At 39.4% G+C, this 26,440-nt stretch overlaps 1 protein-coding gene across 17 annotated transcripts in view; it reads right to left on the minus strand.

Annotated features, from left to right (window-relative positions):
- LOC310822998 (neurexin-1a-like) overlaps positions 1–25,388 on the minus strand; it is a gene marked incomplete at its 5' end in the record, with an annotated part of 300,716 nt that extends 275,328 nt beyond the window's left edge. For 5 of the 17 annotated variants that reach the window (XM_083695625.1, XM_083695623.1, XM_083695637.1 and 2 more), the window contains 3 exons: positions 1,159–1,188; positions 3,127–3,144; positions 24,677–25,388. In XM_083695625.1, coding sequence (XP_083551751.1) covers positions 1,159–1,188; positions 3,127–3,144; positions 24,677–25,388 — 760 coding nt within the window. Of the gene's footprint in view, positions 1–403; positions 416–1,152; positions 1,189–3,126; positions 3,145–24,676 lie in introns of all 17 variants that reach the window. The other 12 variants (XM_083695624.1, XM_083695636.1, XM_083695631.1 and 9 more) reach the window with 8 other exon arrangements.
- Between the last annotated feature and the right edge of the window lie 1,052 nt (positions 25,389–26,440).

Here is a 26,440-nt window from a genome sequence, read left to right on the forward strand (position 1 = left end):
AGGGTCACAGCCAGGTTGGGGTGCCCACGACACTGAGATCATAGATAGTCTTGCCCACAACCCAATATCCGTTACATTGTATATATAAAAAAAGCAGTTACCGGTGGGTAGGGCTGCCTGTGTTGGCACCAGGGCAGCCACTAATGTGTCCATCCCTTTAGTGAATGTCAGCTATGGTTTCCATGCATCAAGCAGAAATGAAACAATCCAATCTGCATCAAAAGTGTGAGCGCAAAGTAAAAGCAGCACCTACCTTGGGTACCTTCACATACATATTTTCAGCATAGAAAGCAATTAAACATGCCCATGGCTTTATACACTTTTTCACATTAGCATATAAGGCCACAGACACCGGACTTACAGTTGTATGAGGACAAAAAATAAAATAAAGAGCAGTGAGTACCTTTACTTTTACCTATAAGATTTGATGGAATGTTCCATGGAGGGAGCAATTTCCAGACAAAAGGGAAAACGAAAGGAGAGGAGAAAGACACCCATAAGTGTCATGGTAACATGGAGAGGGACAGAAGAACACAGAGCAGAGCAGGCATGATGGGTAAACATGTACAGAAATGAGAGACAGGAATGGCATGATGGAATGCCAGTGTGTGTGAGGTGACTAAAGGGGAGGGGGGGGGGGGGGTGCACACGTGAGCAATATTTCATTTCCTGCTCTGCTGCATGCTGGAGTATGAGCATCAGCTGTACTGACATGGAGATGAGGCAAAGACTGCTTTACTGTCAATCAGCTCATTATGGTGCCTCTGACAGGCATTCCAGCAGCAAGGACAGGTGGGCATGTCTAACGTACCAGTTCAGTTACCTAGATAGCATCATCATGCATTACCTTTGGCATGTTTTTCTAAAATGAAAAACATATAAAAATAAATAAAAAAACATAACAAAAATAAAGAAAATGGTGAGCTGATTTTTGGTGGAAAAAACTAACAAGGTGGAAAAGTTATAAAACCAGCAAAGAAAGAAAGCCACTGCAAGGATAAAAAAACAAACAGCTCATTCACTGTGCAAAGCAGCTGAAAGCACTAAGCCTGAGTACCCCAGCAGCGAGTGAGTGAGAAGCAGACGTCTGTTTTGAGCACAAGGGGAGAGGGAGGAGGAAAAATGGAGGCAAGAGTGGAAAAGGAACAGAGCCCATACCTTGGTCGCCCATCATCAAGTGTGCCAGACCTTAAAGGAAAACAAGAGCACAGTCAGCAAAGAACAAGGGATTATGGGAAGGCTGTGTCACACTGACACACAGGCATCTGTCTCAGTGCAGATGCCTGTGGAGGTGCTGGAGTAGGGAAGAAGGGGACGGAGAAAGAGGAAGAGGAGGGACAGACAAGGTAGGTATGATGAGCATTCTCTCAACCAAATGGTTGCAATGCTTCATCAGTCACACTTACTCACTAACAATAATTGAGGTAAGCTTCCGTTCATCCAAGATGGGAACCCTTTATTAAGGACACCCAACCATGTCAACCTACCACACCCAAAAGCAATTCCCTGGTACCAAGATGAAAATTGCAAAAGTAAAGACAGTCAGATTTGAGATATACTGTAGATCTTGGTCATTGACATTGCTAGGATCCACAATTCCCTCAAGTCTCATTGGTGCTAAAAAAGTATTTTATAATAATATCATAAACAATACATTACAAACATATTCGATTGGGCAGGATCTGGTCACTCTCAAAAATTAAAATATGGTAAATACAGAATTTATTTTGGGCATAAATTGTAATATGAAAATGTGGTAAGTGGGAACATACAATTTCCCTAAATCCCCTACATTTGCAAAAAGCATTACATTTGTTTACTCTCTCATACCCTCCTCTAATGCAAAGGACTCACACAAACAGTTTATGATGTACAGTATGCATGTCAGCATAACCTGCAGCATCTTAAACCAGTGGGGAGTCTAAGCTAAAGTTTGACAGTAGTACTTACCCACTACTTCGCAACATACTTTGAAACTGCTCTAATTTAGATCGAGCTTTCATTGATATTTACAGTATCAGAGATTTTCAAGAACACTAACAACTCTGAATTAGCAGCAACATACAGTATGACATATTGCACTACAGCAATGTGATAATTGTATGTGGCAGGAACATGTTGCTGCATTACCCAAAACACATGGCTCACAGCTATGTCTGTATTGCTTTATAATTGAGAGCTGGCAATCAGCACATATAAGAGGCTATAGAGTAGGGATCTGGGATTCAAACAACAACAAAGCGGCCCACCCGCCACTTTTTTTGGTAAACAGATGAGGGACCACTCTCAAATGTATAGATTTTGGTCATTGGGAACTATTTGGCAGTTTTGTTGTAAGAAGCTGCCATGTATGCATGCATATTTATGCAAGAATCAATTACAACAAATCAACTATTTTCAATGCACAATCAGTGTATCAGTGAATACAGCGTTACAGGGGATAATGTAATTGTCATACCATTGATAGGCAAGGAAATGGCTCCAAATCGGCAACACTAATGTTAGCTGCCTGTTTGCATGTCTAACACAGCAAACATAGTGGAATACAGCCAGTCCTCCTCCTTGCACTATTTAATAATACTAAAACAATTCAGCAATACTCCCGAAAAAAACAACGTTAACAATACAAAACCATGTAACACTTGATGGATCAGATCCTAGATTTGGAGAGGCATACTGCAACCAGACCATCGTCAAAACAGTAAATAATTTTTTTCAAATACATGACATGTGCTTGATTTAGCTTGTCCAGTGCAAAGGAAACAATTAAATAGCCCACTCCCCAAAAGTCCAAATCCTGCACACCTGCCATTACAGGCATTTAATCAAGCACAACTCAAGAATTTGGAAAAAATTTAATAATATTTAAATCTGATTTTAACAGTAGACAAATTTCGTCCTTTACCTTTTTCTTTTTTTTGGTCTCGCCCTAAACCAAAGACTGCTCACAAAACAACAAATGGTAAAAACATGTTAATCCAACTTACCGTTTCCAGAGTACCATGGATCAATAGCAACATTATAACAACATTGCCACACTTTCATGTGCAGAGTAATCTAAACCATGAACACAGCAAGGTAAATCCACAGCAATGATGAAAAACATGAGAAAAAGAAAATACCCACCTTCAACATAGTTGTCTTCTGCAAGCACGGACGGGCAAGGAGAGAGAGAGGAAGACATTCATTAAGCAGCATGCAGACTGGTACTGGCCATTGCATGTCGTCACCATGCAAGGCATTAAACATCACATGCAAGTGCCCCATAGCAACCCCTGCAAAGTAAATGTCTCAATATTGCAAGGGCCTTTTTATTGTCTTAATTCAATTAGTATTACTTGCTATCTACTATAGCCTATGTGTTTAAGTGACTAGAACAGGCCTCTCCATTTTTGGCTCTTGACTGTTTTGCTATGTACTCTAGCATTCTAATTCAATAATTCTATGATCATCGGCCTGCCTGGGATTCAGTACATGGCTGTACTTGTAAAATATACAGTAAGCCTATTTAGATCCAGAGTGGATTAACATGGCCCCCCTGGATACTATTATGTTACTTTGTTGTTAGATTGCCTGCCTGATTGTTGTTATCTTGTCTGCCTTGTTTTACTCCTATTTGCAAGCCTAACAAGTGATTGCACAGGCCAGAACTAAACTAAGGAAAAGTGAGCTTGGTTATGTATTGGTGAGAAGCTAGAAAAGGACATGAAATAAGGTTTTGAATATGGGGCATGCAATGCTGAGGGGCTGTGAGGGAGAAGTTCTGTGGCCACTGTAAGTCTGTCAGCAGAGACAGCCAGCCTTAACAAGTCTTGATCATCATTGTTAACAGCATTAAAAGGTTGCATTGGGAATATCAACTAATAACTATTTTGTTACATTATCACTTCTTGTATTCAATCTAAATGCATGAATGGAAAGTGAGCAGAAACAATACATATTTAGCACATGGAAGCTGTTGTAATGGAAATGATCTGAACGAAAGAGAAAGAAAAGGGTATCATGCATCTGGACTTTCATAATGGGGCAGTGGATCTAGACACTTAGACTTAATGTAAGTGACCCATACTCGTTAGTGTGCAGACATTGGGAATACAATGGGACTCTAGCCTCCATAGGCTTGCCTGAGGAGTCACCTAGCCAGTCAAAGTGAGCTTTGTGATGGTGAGAAGGATTATGGCCATTTGTGAAGTCTATCACCACTACCAAGGATATAAAGTCATCTCTATTCGCCAAATGATGGCAAACTAGGTGCGGTAAATGTCATGCCACAGTGGGACAACATTACAGTTGGAGGAAATATGTGTCATAAAGCATGCACACACATTGAAAGGAGAGGATGTAAAAGCACATGAGCCTCCTAAAAAAGAACAACACATACGTCAGTCAACATTTCTTTTCAACATTAAGTTTAAATAAGTAAATAAATTAAATAAATTCAGCTATGCCTTTACACTGCATGTTAACAATAATTATAAGCTTCTTCAATTCATATAGGTGCTTTAGTAAAAATATGAATACATTGATAAAATAAGAGTAATTACACTATTCTGTTTATAATGGTTAAGATAATGTGTAGATGTCTCTTTTAATTGAGGCGCATTTACATAACAGTTGCTGTGTGTTTAACTTGAATAATCAATAATAATCAATTGAATAAATGTAAATTTGAATACAATCAGTCATGAGAATGAGAACCTTTGAAATTATATTGGCATGCATTCTGATTAAAGCTGTAAAGTATTAAAAAGTGATATCTATAGTTTTAAGAGTCCTTCCCCTGAAAGTACCATGTGGTCGTGACAGTGGGCCACACTGCCTAGCTCCAATCAGAAAAACAAGATCCTACCTCTTTTGAATGGTTTCTGGCCCCGATTCAAGCGATTTATTGACCAAGAACTTACCAGCACCATCAGCTCCCCTTTCCAAATGAGACACCATGCACCACAACCAAACTGTGAGAGCAGCATTTTGTGAACAAAATATGATGCAGAAAAAAGGCACTATTAAGTTATATGATTGATTATGATAATAAGAGCAATGTAGGAAAATATTAATACAATTGTATCTGTAATTTCTTTGAGTGTATTTCCCAAGATACAGTACTGTCTGTACAGTACTGTCTTTCCTAAGTGTCTGTACAGTACTGTCTATGTTGGAGTAGGAATAATAGAAACAATTAGGCACTTTGTTCACAAAAGGATAGCTTGATGATGAGAAGCACACTGCCTAAAAAGCATTCTGGGGTGGCAAGCATTCAGCTGGCAATGGTGATATGACAACAGCAGCAATGAGAGGAGAAAAGTAAAGAAGCGCGCTGTTTGCTGATCTATACCTCAAAGAACAGCTTTGTCAGACATCATGCCACAGGAACAGAAAGCATTTAAACAATTCACTGAGGTGTGTGTACTCTGGATAGTGACTGTCTATCTCGATGTACGTGTCCTCATAAGAAAATGAGTTTTCAATGTTTAAATATGTTGGAATAAGTTTGTGGGAAGAAGCTAATAATAAGTGCACAATATACCAAAAGTTTTTTGATTTTTTTTATCAATCACTGCTTATCGTTCTCATTCTGTTGTTTCCCTTCCTCTTATTATTAGAGGTTTTTTTTTTTACAAAAAGGGTTTTAGAATTATATGTACTGCATGTCATCCAATAACACCCATATTACTGTAATTTGAAATGTAAAAAATACGACATTTCTTACAGCCTCACAACTTATAAAATCTGTCCAATAAAATGATTGATAACTTCTGCATTATTTCTGCCATCAAACTAATAGAAGAGGGGTTTACCATACAGTACATAATGGGAAAATGAGCTACAGTAATCTAACCACAAACAACTCTCTGATGGGGAATATCAAATTAATTAAAGCTTTTACAGTAAATATGATGATATGTACACAGAATGGCTTGCACTTGATTTAAAGCCAACAACAAGTCAAAATCTGTCTCTAGAACCAATCCCATGATCAAACCATGGCTTGACTCAATTCCGTATTTAACTGAAATTGAATTCACATACTTTCATGAAATACCATGGCTAATGCTTGATTCTTAATTGACTTGAGTTGATATAGTGTTACTTACTATTGAACATATCGTTACATTTAATCACACAGTAGTAACTGAATGACCATTACGTAGTGCTACAGTACAGTACTACATCAACATGACATATTAACACAAACCCCCACTCTGCCTCACACACACACACTAACCTTCCCAAATATACCCAGCTGGTTACATCCTAATCCAGAGAAATAAATCCATCTAATCCCCTTGACGAAGCGATCCTAGTGCCATTGTAGGAGTAATACCAGACAACAATGCACTCAATTCCCCAGCAGACACAATCTACATGTGGTAGATGACAGTGCTATGATTACAGCCAAACAACATGCACGCCCACACACACACGCACGCACACACGCCCACACAACCAAGGAAGATTGTTACATTACATCTCCAGTTATTCTACTGAAATTAAGTGGCCAATTCCTCTGTACACCACATATGTATTCAATCAGTGACAATATACATACCAAATCATCACTGACTCCTATACATAAACACATACTGTACAGATTCAACATTGAACCTTGCCCCTCACATTGCCACTCACTGTGGACTTAAACAGTGAGGTCTGATCAGTGCTAATGTGACAGCCAGTGGAAAAAAGATGCCAAGGTAGCAGCAGCCCTCATTTTACCATCAGAGGCTAGGCTGATGCACCATACTATACAATCAGATAGGGCAAAACCATTTTCATTTTAACACGCTTGTCTGTCCTAAACTATGTCTGTGTCCATGGGCAGCAGGACATGGAACAGGGGAGGGATGACAATTGTTGTCACAATTTAAAACATGCATCACATTCACTCGACAGCAGATGTTGACTCTGATAACTCCTTCATTCATCAACTGAAGAAAGTTTAGTCAATCTGAGTTACTATCTGAGTTACTATCATTAAAATCTCATCATTGTAAATTGGCCCTCTAGATATCTGTGCAGAGGACTGATAAGTATATCAAGCAACACCTAATTCCATACACCGTAAAATTGTATACATCACTCTGCACAAATGTGAAAGTGTTATCCTTGTGTTAAATGACAAACTGTCATTTAACACAAAGATAAAACTTTCACATTTTAAACATGGGGTTTACGAACACATAACCATTGATTTCAATTGTGGATAAAAGGTTTTCTCTCCATGTGTCAGATGCATATTTTTGCTAATAAGAGACAATAGTTTAGAATGTAAAATAACAATGTTTAAAATTCAGTGCCACCTATCATAATGACAAAGAAATTGGTATCATTTCAGAATCATTTCTGCAGCATGTTCAAAATGAAGGAAGTTTAATTGGGTGTGTAATACAACAGTCGCAATGATTAAGAAATTGATTGCCCCACTTTCTCCTAGAGCACTTTGAAAAATCAACTTTATTTTCGATTTAACTGTGCATATTAATCTTGAAGTTATTGCTTGATCAAACTAAATCTATTCATGTCTTACAAAGATTTAATAAACAGTTAAACTAAATCATATTTTGAAAATGTGTCTGACCAGTTATTGCTATTGAGTCCTAAATTGCATACTCTTGACTTGAGAAAATACATATATATATATATATATATATATATATATATATATATATATATATATATATATATATATATATATATATAATATTCAATACATATACATATTGAAATAATAAGTTCAAATTACACATAGCTAATTAGTCCACATATAGTATTCACTATAGTATCTTAATCAAAAGTGACATCTAGATTGATTTTTTAATTTATTTTAGACTTGAATGTAGTAACATGCAGGCTGCAGTCATCCATTCAAAATTTATGCCAGGGGTCTTTTCATGTCAGGGGTCGATTAAAGTAATGGGACTGTGAAGCATTTTTTTTTCTTTTGTCTCTACACTCCAAACGTTTGGATATGAAATCAAACAATTACTGTGAGGTTAAAGTAGAGATTCTCAGCTTTTATTTGATGGTGTTTGTGTAGATATGGGTAACATTCAGAAATTACAACACTTTGTAGTCCCCCTATTTCAGGGTACCCAAATGTAATGGGATAATTGGCGTGACAGAAGATTCTGGTAAGTCAGGTGTGTTCCGTCACATCATTTGTGTAGGCATAAGAGAATATCTAGTATTGATTCTAGGCTTTGCGTTTGCCTTTGGAGTCTGCTATTGGTGTCTGTCAACATCAGGGACCAAATGAAAGTCAAGGAAGACAAAAATCAGAAACATAGCCAAAACCTTAGGCTTGCCAAAATCAACAGTTTGGAACATCATTAAAAAGAAAAGAAAAACACTAGTGACCTCAGCAATCGCAAACGGTTCTGGTAGGCCAAGGTAGACTTCTCCAGTGGATCACCGAAAAATGTTCACCATAATTAAGAAAAAAAAAAAAAAAACTGTCCCACTGATCAGGAACACTCTCCAGGAGGTAGGCATGAATGTTATTACCATCCGCAGAATACGTCACCAGCCAAACTACAGAGGATTCACTGCAAGGTGCAAACCACTAGTTATCCTCAAAAAGAATGGTCACTTACTAAAAAGTACCTGAAAAAGCTTGCAGAGCTCTGCTAAAAGGTATTGTGGACACATAAAATGAATATTATCATGTACCAGAGTGATTGCAAGTGGAAAGTGAGATAAAATGATCTCTTCCCAAGATTTGCAGCATACCACCTCATCTCTGAAACATGGTGGAGGGCATGTTAATGTTAGGGCATGTATAGCTGCCACTAGGACTGACTAACTTGTCTTAATAGATGAGGTAACTGCTGACAGGAGCAGCAGAATGTATTCTGAAGTGTACAGAAACATCTTGTGTGCTCGAGTACAAGCAAATGCCTCCAAATTCATTGGATGGTGCTTCATCATACAGTAAGACAATGACCCAAAACATACTGCCATAGCAACTAGGGAGTTTTTCAGGGCCAAAAAGTGTAAAGTTCTTGAAAAAAAGACAGCCAGCATCTGGTCAATGGGTCGCAGACTTCAGGCAGTTATTGCATACAAAAGATGTATGAAAATTTGTCAACCAAATACTAAACATGAGTGCTTAATTTGGATATTTGATAAATCTGTCGCATCACGTTTGGTACCCTGAAACAGGGGAACTGTGCATAAAAGGTGTTGCAATTTCTGAATGGTGAAACCAATATATACACAAATACCATCAAATAAAAGCTGAGAATCTCTACTTTAACTTCATAGTAATTGTTTGATTTCAAATCCAGTGCAAAAAGAAGAAAACATGCTTCACTGTCCCATTACTTACACAGGGCACTGTACATAGCAAACTTACCCACTAGTTGTTCTGCAAACTAAGAAAAGTAGTGGAAGACACCCCCTCAAAAAAAACTAAACAGAGAAAAATAGAGAAGACGAAGCAGCAAAGGTCAATGCTATCATTCAGAGAATAGATCAATTTGTTGTTAAATTACAATTTAGCCCAAATCAAGAGTAATGACTGTGAGCTGGGGTTCATCCCTCAGCTGTGCGGTTTCCACCTAATGCATCCACCAGAGGAGTGTTAGTGGCATCTTACAGCTCACCATCTCCCTCATTATCCTCCTCAAACCACAGTAAGTGTGGAGAGAGAGAGAAAGGGCCAAGTGACCAGCCACTCTGATGGAAATCGATAACACTCGCAGCTGCAGCTCGAGGACGGCGCAGGATTTCTACTCTTACCAGCTGACTCTGCTGGCACATTTATGCCTCCAGAACAATCCTAGCTTTATGTAGCCTTTCATCAGTCCATGTGTCATCCCTTTATTGATCTCAGATAGCATGGTTAAATAGTGATCTAGTGAGCTCCATACTATCAAGTATTCCTTTGCAATTTTTTTACACTGCAAAATACTGATGTGATGATTGCATGCCTCTGGCTGCTCTAAGGACAGCAGAGCTTCAGATGTACTAAACACACTATAGCAATGCTAAAACAAAAAAAACTAAAAACTGTGTAAACATCAACTTTGAGTTATGCAATAATTAGGTAACATTACATGATGTTGTGGCTTGCCCTCTTCATCTAAGGAACATACAATAAGATACTCCCACTGAATACTGCCTGGTGTGAATGCTACAGTATATTTAAACGTGCTTGAAAGTGCATATGGACATTGGTACGCAAGTAGCCTGCAAGCAATGGTCAGCCCCCAAACCCCTGCCCAATCACTCCGCTCTTCCACTATGCCTGGCACCGCCGCCTCTACGTGGATGCAGCAGCCGCACTACTCGGTCACGGCTTTTCACTGTCCTGGCGTCCCGCTGGTGGAACGAGCTTCCCACTGCTGTCATGACTGCAGAGTCACTACCAATCTTCCGCCGTAGATTGAAGATCCATCTCTTCAGGCTACATCTTAACGGTCCCTCCTACAGACCTCTTCACCCCCACTACCCCCCTGTACAAGTTTCTCTCCTGTTAATAAAAAAAATATATATATATATATATATATATATATATATATATATATATATATATATTTCCTTCTTCTAGCATTGTGACTGCCTATGGCCCCTGGTCAGGATCATTGATTACAGGAGCATTGATTACTTTATCTTATGATGACTGATGGATAGATGATTCACTTACTTAAACAAATGTATTTGTTGTAAGTCGCTTTCGATAAAGGCGTCTGCTAAATACCATAAATGTAAATGTAAATGCAGCCTCTTAATACGCAATACACTGTATTACTTTAGTAGCAATGATGTGTGGACAATGTGCCACAAAGACATCCTTTATCTGTGTTTGGCCAGACAGAGGGGATTGTTGGAGAAGATGTGCCAGAGACCTCTTCTTTTATATCTTGTGGGTCGGACTGATCCAAGAGGATTATCAAAGTACTTTATAGTTCTAATAACCTTAATCCCAGGATTTACAATATCTGGGATAGTATTACAGATGTGGAGTTAAATCTTCTTTTTGGCATGCAATAACTGATAAACTCAAATTATGTGCCTTGCAATGGAAACAATGCAAAAAGGAAGTTGATTAGGCTGGTTAGGCAGGTTAGGCTGCTTCAGCACATTTCAAAAACACCACAAGCAATAAATAATTAGCAGCAAGCCCAAACAAAACTAGGTTCTCTTTTTAATCTCCTCATAATAATAATTATAATTCACTACATATTGTTTTATAAAAACACACCTATTTTAGTTACTTTTCTTCTAATAGCCTTGCAATACCACTGGCAGAAACGGGCAGAGTCAAACTGTCCTTATGCTTTAGTGTGGTGGAGCAATTACAACACACTGCTGCGCTTTTGAAAATAGTACAACACGATGCACAAAAAAGGAATTTCTTCAAAGCCAAGTGCTCCTTAAAGAATCAATCAACATGTGATGAAAATCACAGCCCGTTTGATATCCATCCCCCCTCTCTCATTACGAGTATGCCAGTGTTCAAATAATGGCAGTGATCCTGTTATAATATGCTGTTTTAACTCGTTCTACTGTACTAAAAGTGTTTGCACACAACTATCCATGAAGAGTGGATCCCGACCAGCAGCATCAAAGACAAAATATTGTTCTGAAACAAACTGAGACTCTACAGCCTGGGATCTGAGGAGTAATTTCTCTGCCTCTATGTAAACATCTTTGCTCAGTGTCTCATTAACTGAGATCAAATCAATCAGATTTCAAGGCAAACATACAACCAAATGGTATGGTCTTAAGAAGCTATGTGAAGCTGAGTGTTGCATGAAATACAAATAGGCCAGGCTAGTATAGAGCAAGAGAGAGAATTCTGCAAGAGAGGTCTATCAATTTTAGACGTTATACTGTATGTCGTATTCTACGGTAATTTGCTGCAACAGCCACCAAGTGGTCAAAATCTCTGTACTTGGAGCTGGACATTAGAGTACGTAGTGCTGTTCTCATGAATAGAATTCCAGATTTCCATGATTTGGGTCTTTATCAAAAATATAGGTCTTTATGCAGATAAACAATTACATTTCAACATGATGAAACATGCATATGCATGTCTATATGAAACATTTTCTAAAGATGTTATTATTGAGGGTGGGATGATATGCTCAGCTCACGATATGATACAAGATACAAGGTTCACGATACACGTTACAATATGCGTTACTGTCAAGATATCAGAAATGTTTCTTTAATGCATAAAATATGTAAGTGTTGTGTATGTCAATGTCTTGTTAAAACAGTGTGCAGAAAAAAAGAGATACCAGCACATTCATACTGTGATTTAACTATTTCCAATGCTAGCCAGTAGCCAAAGTATGGCTGAACAAGATTGAACACGATTACTTGTTGTTTATAATTTCATATTGTGAGGAATACAATGTAATGTCTTTTAAAAATAAAGTGCTTTAACAAAATAAGGGCTAGGCGTTTTAATAATACCAACACATTCCAAGAGACTAATTTAATGGTTGCCAAAGTTAGCCTAGCAACTTTATGTTTAAAAAAACATCCAGTTCCTAGGCTAAAACAGAAATAATAATAATAATAATAATAATAATAACAACAATAATAATAATAATAATAATAATAACAATAACAATACAATTTTGATTTTGCGATACGTTTTTCAGAGCTATGATGCATATTATCATTTTTTCATTTAACAATATACAACATTTCGGTATTACGCCCGATGCCTAGTTGTTATCACTAACTTGTGTCATATTTGTTGAAAATAAACTCAACTACAATTGATCAATTATTGATGTGTGGTAGCACAATGGTACCAGATTATGCTTGTACTAGTCTGTTTCTACAAGGCATTAATCTACTTGTGTCACACCACACACCCTTTGACAGTCAAGTGCAATTGTATTTAAAACAAGGCACAAACCCTCAGAGAGAATCCCTCTAATCTTTTGAATCCAATATCTGTCTGTGGGCTCAGAGAGAAGGCAGTAACTGGTAATCTGCCTCTGTTTGAGGGAAGCAGCAGGAGGCTTCCAGGCAGAAAGACACTTTCACAGAATCACAGGGGCCCCAGACATAGTATCTGCTCTTACAACAGCAGGCAGGCTTAATTAATGGCTATTGGCAAGTCTCTGATCATACAGTACTTTCAAAGTTTAGGATTGATTAGCACATTCAATACCACCTTTTCAACATACCCTAGTTGCTCCAAACTCATTGGAAAATAGTGATGTGATAAATATAAATACTGAAGATAGCTTTAAAATGCAATCATCAGGGTCCAAGTCAATTGTAAACTGTCTCAGTCAATCTGTCTGAGCCATACATCTTTATTGAGCTTTTGCTACAATCCTACTCCTCAGCATGCCAAATAAATGTCATGATTTAATGGTTATTATACACATAAAATTTACGATTGCTTCTTAAGCATGCTTGGTCACTCCAAAAGGATCCAAATACAGCTTGGCAAAGCACTCTCAGTACTTGAGACAATAGGAGCACCCATACGCATAGTCTATTAATTATTAGCACTATTACAGTTTTGGTTGCATGAAAATGTGTCTATTTTTATTTATTTTTTTAATTAATGACCGAATGGATACATTAGCCCCTATTAGGGATATATTTAGCCTTGAAAAAATAAAAGCTTGATTACATGAAATGTATATGTAGAATAATCTATGCCAATTCATGAACAAATCATCACTGCATTACTTCATTATCCATTCCCTACAAACACAGGTTACAGCAAGCAAGCAGTGGCTGTTATGTAGGCAATGCATTATGAATATTACAAATGGTTACTTAATGTATTCATATGAATCACATAGGCTACAAGATATAAATATTTTTTCTCATTCAAAGCTTGTAAGGTTGCAAACAAATACAATTCAATGGGATGTTGTTAGAGGTTTGCTGTCCTACTTTTACCTAGGCGGTTTAATGTTTAATAAATGTATGATGAGATTCGTAATTCCATTTCATTAGGATAGAATATGGAGTTGTGTAGTGCATCCATGTTATTTCTCTAATGAGTAATGAGCGGCTAAATTCAGAGAACTTATCGGGCACAGACCAGTGCATTTAAATTATTGTTTCGACCAAACAAAGAGATTTGTGTTTGTGTGTGTGTGGGGGGTGAGGGGGGGGTCCTGTAATCTTTTCATCTGATCAAAGTAATAGAAAAGCTTTTAAATTATTTAATGGAAAGGAACACATTTCAGATTTTGCAATACAAGGCAATTGCAGAGATGGATCTTGTTGTGCTTGGTTAATATACAAAGGATCTCCAGGGAACAGACAGACTAATATTAAAACAGGTTTGCAGAAATATGTGATCTGCATTGCTGAATATTTGTGAATAAAAAAAAACATGGTGGCTCTCAGAAAAGTTTTGCTTGTACGCCCCCACCTATTTGCCTTTATAAAATATATCACTGGATAGACGTACAGTGGAACACAGATATATGCTCTCTGGACTGCCACACGTTCACTCATGTTTGGAAAAGCTTAAATGTAAATGTGTAGCTTTGTGTTTCACAGAACGTGTGCACAGATATATATTATGTAGAATAATGGACATGTAACTCATGTTTGAGCCATAATATGTTTCATATGATAATGTCAAATCTATTCTAGGTATTTCTACAGTAGGCTAGTGTTTAAAAGGTTCATACTGCCATCACAATGGTGGTCTACCTCGACGCTGCTATTGTTGCACACACAAGTTGTGACGACAAGTGCTGCTGAAAATCACTAGAAGGTGGTGAAAAGAGTTGTGAAGGATGTTTGAAAAGGTCCTTCCTTCTCTTGCTATAAATTACTGACAGTGCTGACTGTATTGGTGTTTCCTACCAAATAATCACGAAAATAAAAAATGAAAGAGAATGGTTTCTGATGCCTCATCAGCTTGCCTTATCAGATAGATTGGTAAAATCAAGTTTATTATAGCAGCTCATGAATGACACCAAATATCCTTATCTACTCTGATACAGTCATCACGCATTCTCTCATAGGCGTCACTCATTTCAAACAGGTTTCCTCTATGGTTGGGCGATATACATTTTTTCATACCTTTATACCGTCCTAAAATGTTACCGCGTTATACGGTATTACCGCGAAAAATAAAAAAAATAATTCAGCGTGAGGCCTGCGGGAGCAGTCTTTGCTCCATATATTTAATATAGCCTACAATGAAAAATGTAAATTATTTATGTGGTGACACTTTACATAACGATCACAGCTTGGCAAACTAAACTAAACAGTTGGATAGCATAATATGATAGCTTAATAAGAAGCGTCGTTAAAACGGTTCAGCCAAGGCCCAGCCACGGTTCAGGGCCCAGATGGCGGCTGCAATGTTAGCAGTATTGTCAGTCCTCATGGCCGCGAGTTTATTCGCATCCAAGTGCTGTGCGGAGTGCATCAACAATGTTGTCCGCTTGTGGTTTTCTGGAGAAAAAAAACTAGTCTGTAGGCATTTTGGCTGTAGTCAGGTATGACAAAGTAGACGATTAACGACGTGTACGGCGTCATGTCAACTGACGACCATACGCCCACACGAATAGTTGTTTGAACCCGACAGCAGCATTTACATACAGACAGATATGTCATGACGGTATTGAAAAGCATACTGTGGGCATTTCCAAAACCCGCGGGATACCGTATTACCATTATACCGCCCAACCCTAGTTTCCACCCATTTGTAACTACTTTCTGCAATAGATTTCACCAGGCTTTCCGAAGGCAATGACAACAATGTCTTCGGATTGTTTTCACCGTCACAAGAACTCCAGGCCGCAATATGTCATAACTTTGAAAAACCTATACTACTAAAATGCTGACAGATAGATCTGATCCTGGATAGCAAAAAAGAATTTGGATCATTCTGATCTAGATTAAAAGTTTTAAAATACTGTGCCCTGATGATGATGAATTTATTTACAAGTCTCTCTATTTTAGCTCACTCCTTAATATACCGATAGCAATTTGCTCTCTGGTAGATATCACACTGTTTAGGCTACTCCTAAAGTCCGCACTTGCAATTTGAAATGCATATTGAGAACTAAGAATTAAGAACTTTACTGGTCTAGGGGAGAAGAGACAGTTAGACAACTACAAATGACTCGTTGTATACGGGCAGTAAAACTATAATTTGTTTAGAGATTAACATTTGTGAGTTTTGTATAGTATAGCCAATAGAATAATATGAATGACAGGATATCAACATGACACCTTACTTTCACTGATCACAGTAGCCCTATAACAGCCACACAACTACCAGGGATCGTCACCCAGCACCATAAAAATTGCAGGCCACACACCATGGGCCGTGATACCTCCTCCCCCGTCTTTGATGATCAGTGGAGCGGATTGATCTCACATCATGTAGCCTATTGCAAATTAAATGGTGGTCATATTTTTACAGGCCAACAAATAGGGAGAAAGAGGCTGAAATTATTACAACTGCGGTCGTGCGCAGTCCGTACAAATGACTGACATTGCCGATTCGCACAGGACTAAAATTACAATGCTGTGGTAATGATTACATTATCCTGCCTCCCCTTGTAAAACAAATCCCGTCTGAATAATGCTTACATTGCTTCAATACAATACTGTCCTGGGGCTGCTTTTAAGTAATAGCCACTACTATAATACAATTATATTATAATAAAATAAGCATTACTAATTTTGGACGCCTACACGCCACTGACTAGGAGGGGACAGGAGAAAAATAGTTCTTATTTAATCCATTGAATAGGCCAATCTTGATTGTCATTTTCCCGGACAAATGAATGAATGAATGAATGAATGAATGAATGAATGAAACTAAATTAATAAATGAAAATGCGAAAATCCCAAAGAGCTTGGCTAAAACTTCTCTTCAAGGCAAGCGCAGCTCAAGCGCTATCTGCACATCTCAAATAATACTGTCCTTGGGCTGCTAATGAATCAATTAAACACGACAATGTCATAGCATTAGCCTAAGTCAAAGGAATCAGATTCAACGATTTTTGACCGTAGTGGGTAAGTGGCACAGTACCCATGGGTACAGTAGCATGCGCATATGATTGGCCCTCTCTCACTGTCCCATTAATGCCTTCTGGTGGTTGTGTTGTCAAGGAGAAATACCTCAAATAAAACTCCCATTCTCTAAGAAATATGAAGAACTTACAACCCTCCTGACCACAAAAAACACTATCATATTACGGCTTCAACTTGCTTTGATGATAGCTTCATGAGCTAGAATAGGCTCTGTGTGGCCAATAATAATTTGGCATGCACTGCCTACTCCCCTACCTCCCTTTTACTCTCCCATTCAAATATTGCTGGCTGAAAAAATATTCAAATCCATGCATTTAAGTATGTGCAATAAGCACTGGTCTCTGGTACATCACTGATTTCAAGTTTTCAAATGTCCTTTCATACATAACGGTTAGGGTTGGGTAACGAGACCCGGATCCTTGTTGGTGCCGGTTCCAAAATGGGCAGAACTGACCGGACCGAAAAACTTTGGAACTTTCGATCCCCATTTTCGGTTGCACACACGACAACAGCAGAGTGCGAAGTGGAAAATCTGGGAAATGTTTTAGCCATTTTATGATGAATGTGCTATAAAAATGCGCCCTATGGATTACAGAATATAATGGGGAATTTTCATCGGGAGTTAGGATTTTTGATTAGAGAGCAGATGACAGTTAACCACGAGTTGTTTTAGGCAAAAAGAGCTCACTTATCAGTTCACTCGCTGAGTTTACTTTTTAACATTTAATGTCAACTAAGCAATAGGTCTACTGTAGTCTTTAAGAGTATGACAGCTGTAGATCGCCTTGTTTTTTGAAAAAAACTTGTCTTTATGGGATGTGAGCATACAGTAGAAAGCTAATTTTAAAGGATCAATGACAGAGGCCTACTGTTATAGCTAATAGAAGCAAAGTTGCATTCTACAATGCAATATGAATAATTAAGTAATATTTTACAGCATTGTAATGAATCCAATACTACAAAATGTATTAAATATAGAGAGTGCACGCTAAGAGCTTCACACGAACCCAGCATTCTCAGTGGTTGAATTGGGAACCGTTAACAGAACCATTAAAGAATCGAATCATTAAGAAGAACCAGAACTGGTACCGACATTGATAAAATCGTAACAATACCCTAATAGTGGTACCTTGGGTATCATCTTTTGCCCAGAACTGGGAGTCTCATCTCTAAGGGAGTGAGGGAGGGAGTCTAGTAGGCTATCAGTGTATCAATCTCACAGAGTGGCAAACTCAGTTGAAACCATCACAATTAAATTCAATGTAAACACCCCTTACCTCACCCCAGGAGTAAATAAACAACCTAGATCTATTTCAACATTTTCAAACGGATTGTCAAGAATACATTTGATAACTAAAACCTAGGATATGTCACAGGTATCACCTGATACCATTGCTTGGGCTTCATTGTCTCTATTACTGTTGAGTGGGGGATTGGTGTGTCAGTGAATGGATAATTAATCCAACAAAACATCTATTATATAGGAGGAACATTCAATTAGACTATCATAAATTATAGGCCCATGCACAGCAGACTGTATAACTGGGACATTTCTGTCCGCTTGTTTGTAACATGTCAGCCTGTCAATCATCAGTTCGACAGCAATGGATATAGAAAGTGATTTAGAAATCATGAATTGGCCTACTCTGCCTATCCCTAAAAAAATCTTAATAGCGTTGATCTCAACCAAGTAATAATAATACCAAGTAACAATTGTTCCAACACCAGCTACCTCCCTTCTGTGAAGAGTAATCAGGGCTTTTACAGTGATTGCTTGTCAACATTCCTAAGAGAGTGATAGAGAGTGAGATAGATAGAGAGAGAAAGGGAGAGGGAGAGAGAGAGGGGTGGTGTAGGATTTCTCCCACATAATCAGCAGTACATCCATGCATTATGTCTTTTTAAAATACAGATTGATTTGAGATATGAAATGCTTACTGTGATGCAAATGTCTGACCTAAATAGAGCATCTCTGTTGCGTTAAAATGCATCAACACAACCCCTCCACACACACACACGAAAAGTTAAGATGATGACGACGGTAGCACATGTAGAGTAGTGCAGTAAAAGCAGACTGACATGACCTGATTACAACATACTGTAAGAGTTATCCTTGTTATAATGTTTTGTCTTGACAATTTGTTGCATCAATTTTTGTTGTAACACAACCAGCCACATGTTCTAAATATAGTCCCAGACAGTCAGAACACCACCGCATCTTCTGCCTTCTCTTCCTCCCCCTCCCTCTTCTCTTTGCACCCTCCAACTCCACATTTAACTGTAGGGAAGTAGATAACCACAGGTTGGATAGAATTGGGTTACACACGCTCAAACTATGTTTCAAAAAGCAGATAAAAACCCAGACTGCCACAGTACTGTAAGTGTTCAATCATGGCACCACAAAACAACCTTTTATTTGGGGTTTTGGAGGTAAAACAGCTTATTTGGCATTTATTATTCACAAATCAATATCATTAATTGAAATTACAATCAAACAACAGTAACTATTGCAGGTTGTACATTTAACAGATTATATTCTATGCTTGCTAATAGTAAGGTTTGATGTATCTTGCCAATCCTCTCTCCTGAAAGGTAAACAATTTTGCATATCCTCGAAAGGTAACAAGCTGTATGTTTTCTCCAGATACCCATATGTCACCCCTTGTGGATTTTGATAACATCCAAATAACCTGGCTACAATATGTCACACTTGCCTCTTGGATAAATGTGATACTGTAGCTGAGTCACCTTTGCACAAAAAGTAAAAGCAATATCTTTAATCCAGTATCACCCTACTGATCCTGCATTAATCCTGCAGCCCAATGACTATCATGCAGACCATCATCAATACTACCTGCAATACTGCAATCCCACTCTCACCATCAGGATCAGGATCAGATCATGATAAATCCTGAATCCAATACTGTTTGACCAGACCAAGCCCACGGAACACCCAACATCTAGATCTACAGTAATCCAGATCTTCTGAACAGATCTTCACTCTCACTTTGTAAGATTGCCTCTCTGCAATAAATGGTGGTTCATTGCCGCTCCAGTGTCTTCATCAGTATGGCTCAGGTGAAGAGAGAGCTGGGGAAACTCTGCATCAAGAAGGCTGCAGGCCCTGACGGTGTGAGCCCGAGGGTGCTCAAAGTCTGCACAGACCAGCTGTGTGGAGTACTCTAGTACCTCTTTAACCTGAGCCTCAGTCTGGAAAAGGTCCCATCAATGTGGAAGTGTTCTGAATGACTATAGACCAGTAGCCTTGACATCCCACATCATGGAGATCATGGAAAGACTGGTACTAGCACACATGAGGCCCCTGGTGAAGACTTCCTTGGACCCCCTGCAGTTTGCCTACCAGGCAGACATTGGTGTGGATGATGCCATCATCTACCTGCTACACAGAGCTCACTCCCATTTAGATAAGGCTGGCAGCACTGTGAGGGTCATGTTCTTTGACTTCTCCAGTGCATTTAACACCCTACAGCCCTTACTACTTGCAGATAAGCTGCTGAGGATGCAGGTGGACTCCCCCATTGTTTCCTGGATTACGAACTACCTGACCAACAGGCCGCAGTTTGTATAGCTGCAGGGATGTGTGTCGGACTGGGTGGTGAGCAGCACTGGCGCCCCCCAGGGGACAGTTCTGGCTCCCTTCCTCTTCACCCTCAGACTTCAGGCACAACACAGATACTTGCCATCTGCATAAGTTATCGGACGATTCTGCTATTTTGGGATGTGTCAGTGGAGGCCAGGAGGCCGAGTACAGAGGACTGGGGGACAGTTTTGTTGAGTGGTGTGAGCAGAACTACCTGCTACTCAATATCAACATTACAAAGGAGATGGTGGTGGACTTTAGGAGGACTAGGGTCCCCCTGTCTCCTGTTTCCATCCAGGGAGAGGACGTGGAGGTGGTCCAGAGCTACAGGTACCTGGGGGTCCACCTGGACAATAAACTGGACTGGACTTGTAACACAGATGTCCTGTATAAGAGGGGCCAGAGCCGGCTTTATTTCCTGAGGGGGCTCAGGTCCTTTGGCATGTGCAGGACTCTGCTGAACATGTTCTACCAGTCAATGGTGGCCAGCACAGTGCTGTACGAGGTGGTATGCCGTTGTTGTTGTTTGGTTGTTTGTGATGTGAGCTGCTATAACGCCTTCATTTCCCTCAGGGATCAATAAAGTACCTACCTGTCTATCTATCTTCATGATACTAATGAACTATTTAAATGAATCTACAACTAGGACCCTTTGACATACTAGAGAGTTACAACAGTCTTGGTTATTAATATTGCCTGGTTCACATCATTGATGTGTCATGGGAAATTAGGCCAGCAAAAGTAAAATGGTATCGACATTCATGATTATATTCTGTGGATTAAAATGATCTACGCATCCCTGTCCCGCAATAGAAAATATGCAGTACATTACTGATTAGTGTGTATAAAGTACTACATTTTTTAGATGTTGTTACATGCTCCATTAAGACCACCTTTTAATTCCTAAAATGCACCTACCCTGTCAGGTCTGGTATTGTGGTGGCATATAATGGCTCAGTGCCGGACACAGCAAGTATTGTATGGGCCAAACCTGGTCGAAATGTGGAGAGCCTGCCCTGGATGAGAATGGACACTTTGTTAGGGGCCAGCTCTGGTAAGAGGAATGTCGCCCTGATCCGTTCCTGTAGTAACTGAGTCATCTTTGGTCTGAGTGTGGTTGACCACTGGTACTGGGGAGCAAAGTTGTACCTGGGCCACATCCGGATGCCAGTAAAAAACAGATGTGGGCCAGATCTGGACCATAATTTCTCTGCTGACAGGGTATTCATGCGCACATGGAGTCCTAAAATAAGAATTTCAGCACACCCACCATGTTATCTTTACAGCCAAACCACCTGTTGCCACACTTCCAAGAGAAACCATTCTCAAATAAATAACCAGCTACACTACACAAAGTAACCAAAACATTCAATTGAAGGTGAAGAGATACTCCCCAGCCAGCAATATCTGGCTGCTGTTGGCAACAGAACAACTCACTAGCCAATATCAGACTGTGGGGGGACATGCAGCGTGTCGGTGAGGGAAAGGTCCCGTTTATTCATAAAGTCAGTAATTGTTCAGTAAACACTCGGCGACTTTCCAGTCGCCCTCCGTTCTCTCGAACGCAGAGGCACACACATCTTAAACCATCTAGTCAACGAGGCTTCATTTGCAACAGGTGTGCAACGGAGCCTCGCTGACGTCACCCTGGCCACGGTCCTGTAGCTCCCTCTACAGGCCGAACGCTGCATGTCCCCCCACACAGACCCCTAATGGTTAAATGACGGCATCTGTCATGCCGCTATTAGCCCAATAGCGCCCCACTAATGATGGGCTGATCTGTGTTGCCATGCCAATTGATAGGTGATGGTTGGTAGGCCAATAATAGACTGATTAGATAGACCATTGTGCAAAGACGTCAGTGTGCAAATGGTAGACCAATGGTCAGCATGCTAGTGTGGTAGACCAACAATTGGCATGTCAATGGTAGACTGACAGTCAAACCAATAACCTTGGCATGTAAAAACCCATTCTTCAGCCATTTGAGCTAAATATTAAGCTAGGTAATGGAGTGGAAAGATTGTAAAAGGGAAAGGGGAAATGGCAGAGGAGTGGGAAGAGAGTGACAGGGGAGCAGGAAGACAGTGACAGAGGAGCAGGAAGACAGTGGCAGGGGAGTGGGAAGAGGGTGACATGGGAGCAGTAAGGATCTAGAGCAGTGTGCCACCAGTGGACTGACTCAGGGCCAATTGCTGGTGTCCTATCTTTGACCGATATGAATACTTGGCTAGCCAATGGCAGTGTGACAATGGACTACTGTTAGTGGTTTCAGCTTGCCACTGTTGGACCATAGTAAAGTCGATGAGCAAAATTCTGCCATGCAGATAGTGTGCTGCTGACTCTGCCGACAATGGGCCATTCAAGCTATCTGGGTCAATTCATAATGTCAATTCATATGTTTAAAGTACTACAGGCCTTGATAGCACTGCACGCAATCTCTTTTCACAAACCTGACTTTAAAAGTGTAAAAACAATAGCCACATTCTTATGAACACAGTTATATCCAGGTGAATATTTTCACTTACTGATATGATGTCCTGCATTCAATACGCTTTTCTTTAATAAATATGAAATGTCATTGCTGTGTGGTTTCAATTCCCTAGTCCCCAATGCTACAGTATATCACAAATGTATTGAACATATAGTGTAAAGATTTGAACAAACATCCACATATTCTGGTTTATCGAGAAACCTCAATAGGATGACTATTTTGCAATATACTATAGCTCATGTATGTGCAAAACACAATGAGGTGCTGTATGTGCATGTCAGTTCTCAGAAAATAATCCTGGCAAGAGGATTCATGACTCACATAATGAGGTTGTATCATGGCTGTCCTAGGAAGAACCTGTGTTAACATACTTTCTGTGCTGTATGAAAACAATAGACAGCCATTCCTGAGTAGCAAGGCCAAAGGACTTGGATATACAGTATGCACAGTATGGATCTGACAATATCACAATGGGTGTATCTAACCAGAACCCTAACCCTAACCCTCCTGTTTGGATCTCCACCCTGTGAAGACTCTCACAGGGGAAATATTCCTTTCAGCCTAAGTTTTTCTGAAGTCAGTTTCAGCTTCATGTTCAAGCCCACAGCATAACTATTAGCAGTGGAACGTTGTGCAATGTTAAATTCGAACCAAGTCATGTTACTAATGTGGCATGAAATAAAGAGTGCTTTACATAAGGGGAATGCAGAGTGATAGAGCTGTGTTATGTTTACTTTATCAACATGAGAAATAATGAAAGCATATAAAGCCTATCCAAACATTTCTCAAACTGTGATCACAGACGCAACAAATCAATGTGAACCTCAGTCTAGGATGAAGGTGAAACATTTGCATGGACAGTAGTCCAACACTATAGGACACTATAGTCCTTAATCTAAATTCAGTATTCTCCCTAAAGATCGGACCCAAGTCTAAAGTTTAAAGATGTGTGGTGCACATGAAAAATTTGCAAGGTGGAGCATATAAATCCCTATTTGAAAAGCTGCTTTATGCCGCTTTATGAAAAGCACCAATTTATCATATTTCATGATGCTTCCTTATCACTTCCATCTAATTCTTGTGTGACAGACCAATGTTATCATATGGAATGTATATCCTTTTGTTGTTCCATCTCATCTCTTGTACTTGAACCTGTGTTTCATTTCATTGTCTATTTACTGTTTATAAATGGAAACTTTTTGAAGGTAAGCCATTGGAAATAAATCATAGGTCAACTAATCCCAGGTGACCTATTCAGGTTGAACGTATGACACCTTGGAGAATGAAGAACACCTGTATGTTTTGCTAATGAGGCCTTGCAGGAGCAGATTCACTCATTATCCATACAAACAACTATGACGACATATTGAAAGGTGCTATCATTAACTTATTTTGGACTTATATCAACTTGACAACAATCGTATTGTAGACTATAGGTCTAACTAGAGGAAGGGAAGACATGCTTTTGTGTATGTCTGCATTGTCATCTTCAAATGATTTGAAACATGTGTGTTGTTGTGAATACAGGGGAATTTGTATTAGTGGTAAGAAAAAACACAGTCCAAAGTGAACCTAGATCTTACCTTCACTGCAGTCCTTTCCCTGGTATGCAGTCTGGGAGCAGTCACACGTCGGTTCGTCGTTAACTACGCTGCAGACCCCTCCATTTAAGCACAAGTTGGTTGTACCGCAGAGATCATTTATAACCCCTGCACTGTTGAGAAGCACCGACTCCGTATTGTTGACCTTTACGTCTGTTATCCATCCTGTGAAAGGCACCTGGTCCTTGACCGCTGCTAATGTTAGTCTTAATGCCACAGATCGTAATTCCGGCGGTATTCCCCCAAGAAATAAATGGCTGAAGACAGTCATATCCCGTCTTTTCGACTTCACTTCAACCCATTTCACTTCTTTGTCCACCATTAGCGTAGTGTTTTTAAAGTTTCTCCTAATAGTGACGGCGTGCCACTGGCTGTCGTTAACTGCTGTGTCAGTTAGCACGGTAGCAGGCTCGGCGCAGAAGATGGAGAAGCGAAGGCTGAGCTTACCGTTGTGTATGAGTAGTTCTAAAAAGTCGCAGAATCCCTCATCATCGAAGTACACTAACAACCCATGAGCACTCTTTGTTTTCATGTTGAAGCTCATTTCACTCTCGCAACATGCATTCCACATTGGAAACCTGGCCCATTGTCCCTCTGCACCTGTGAACTCCAAGCTGGCGCCAATATCTACCGTGCAGCACATGAGCAGGCCTACCCATATGAGATGGGCACCATGACGCATTGCCAGAACCATGATGTGAGTAAGTGCTCTCTGAAATGCCGCTGAATCTGTTTTCAGTCGGAAATTCAAATCTAGCTAAAAATAAATAGGGCTGAGTGAGATATAATAGACTGACTGACGACTAAGAAATAACGATGTAAACTGACGCATTGTAAACCTGTGGCAATTATTTAGTTTGCAAAGGACCATGCTAGGCCTACACTAGTCTCCCGATGAAATTACCATCGTTGCATTCGGCCATTTCTAAAGCCTGTTGCCATTCATTCAAACTCTTGAGTCCTTAAATAATTGAATTTTGTAAAGTTCTTCTGTCAGACGATTTCTCTTCTTTTATAATCCAAATATTATAATTTTCCCCAAAACAAATGTGATGGTAATTTACATATCCATAAATTTCTCTTGATTTTGTAACGTGCGCAAAGGCTCTTGGTGCCCGCTAAAATGCGCTCAATTCTACTTGTGTTGAAGCGGCACTTATAATCATCATATTCAAGCCATCGGGATGGAGCGGGTGTGAGGAATCATAGCTTTTTTCTTCTCACCCTCCATCCTCCGAAGCAGTGCAGTTCAAGGCCAGTCTCTGATCCCAAAGCTTACTTATCACCAATCTGCAAAGAAAAACGTAATAGACATGTAATTGTGTTAAACCATCGTATCAACTTGAGTCACCATGCAATCATGTTATATTCATATGATGCACAGAGAGCTGGGGGTCTCGCATATAATGATGGTAAGCAGTGCCTAAACATTGATTTTGTTTGCAAAAGTGAACTGATTCCACGTGCATGCAAATTTGCGTGTTTTGCTGGATATGACATTGATGAAACCCATAGTTTGCTACAAAAGAACGTAATACAATTGTAGCGTAGATATGTCTTCTTTGCACGGGCGCTCGCCTGAACAGCTGATGTTGTGGGAAACTAACGTTTCATTAGGCAATATCTAACGTTTATAGGCTACATCATTTCAATGCGAATCTAAAGAGATTTGAATCTTGAATTACCTGACAATTTTCTAAAATGTCATAAAATAAGTCTCCTCTGATTTATTCTAACTCTCCCCTG

The sequence above is a fragment of the Argentina silus genome, assembly GCF_951799395.1.
Source record: "Argentina silus genome assembly, chromosome: X".
NCBI classification, from domain to species: domain Eukaryota; kingdom Metazoa; phylum Chordata; class Actinopteri; order Argentiniformes; family Argentinidae; genus Argentina; species Argentina silus.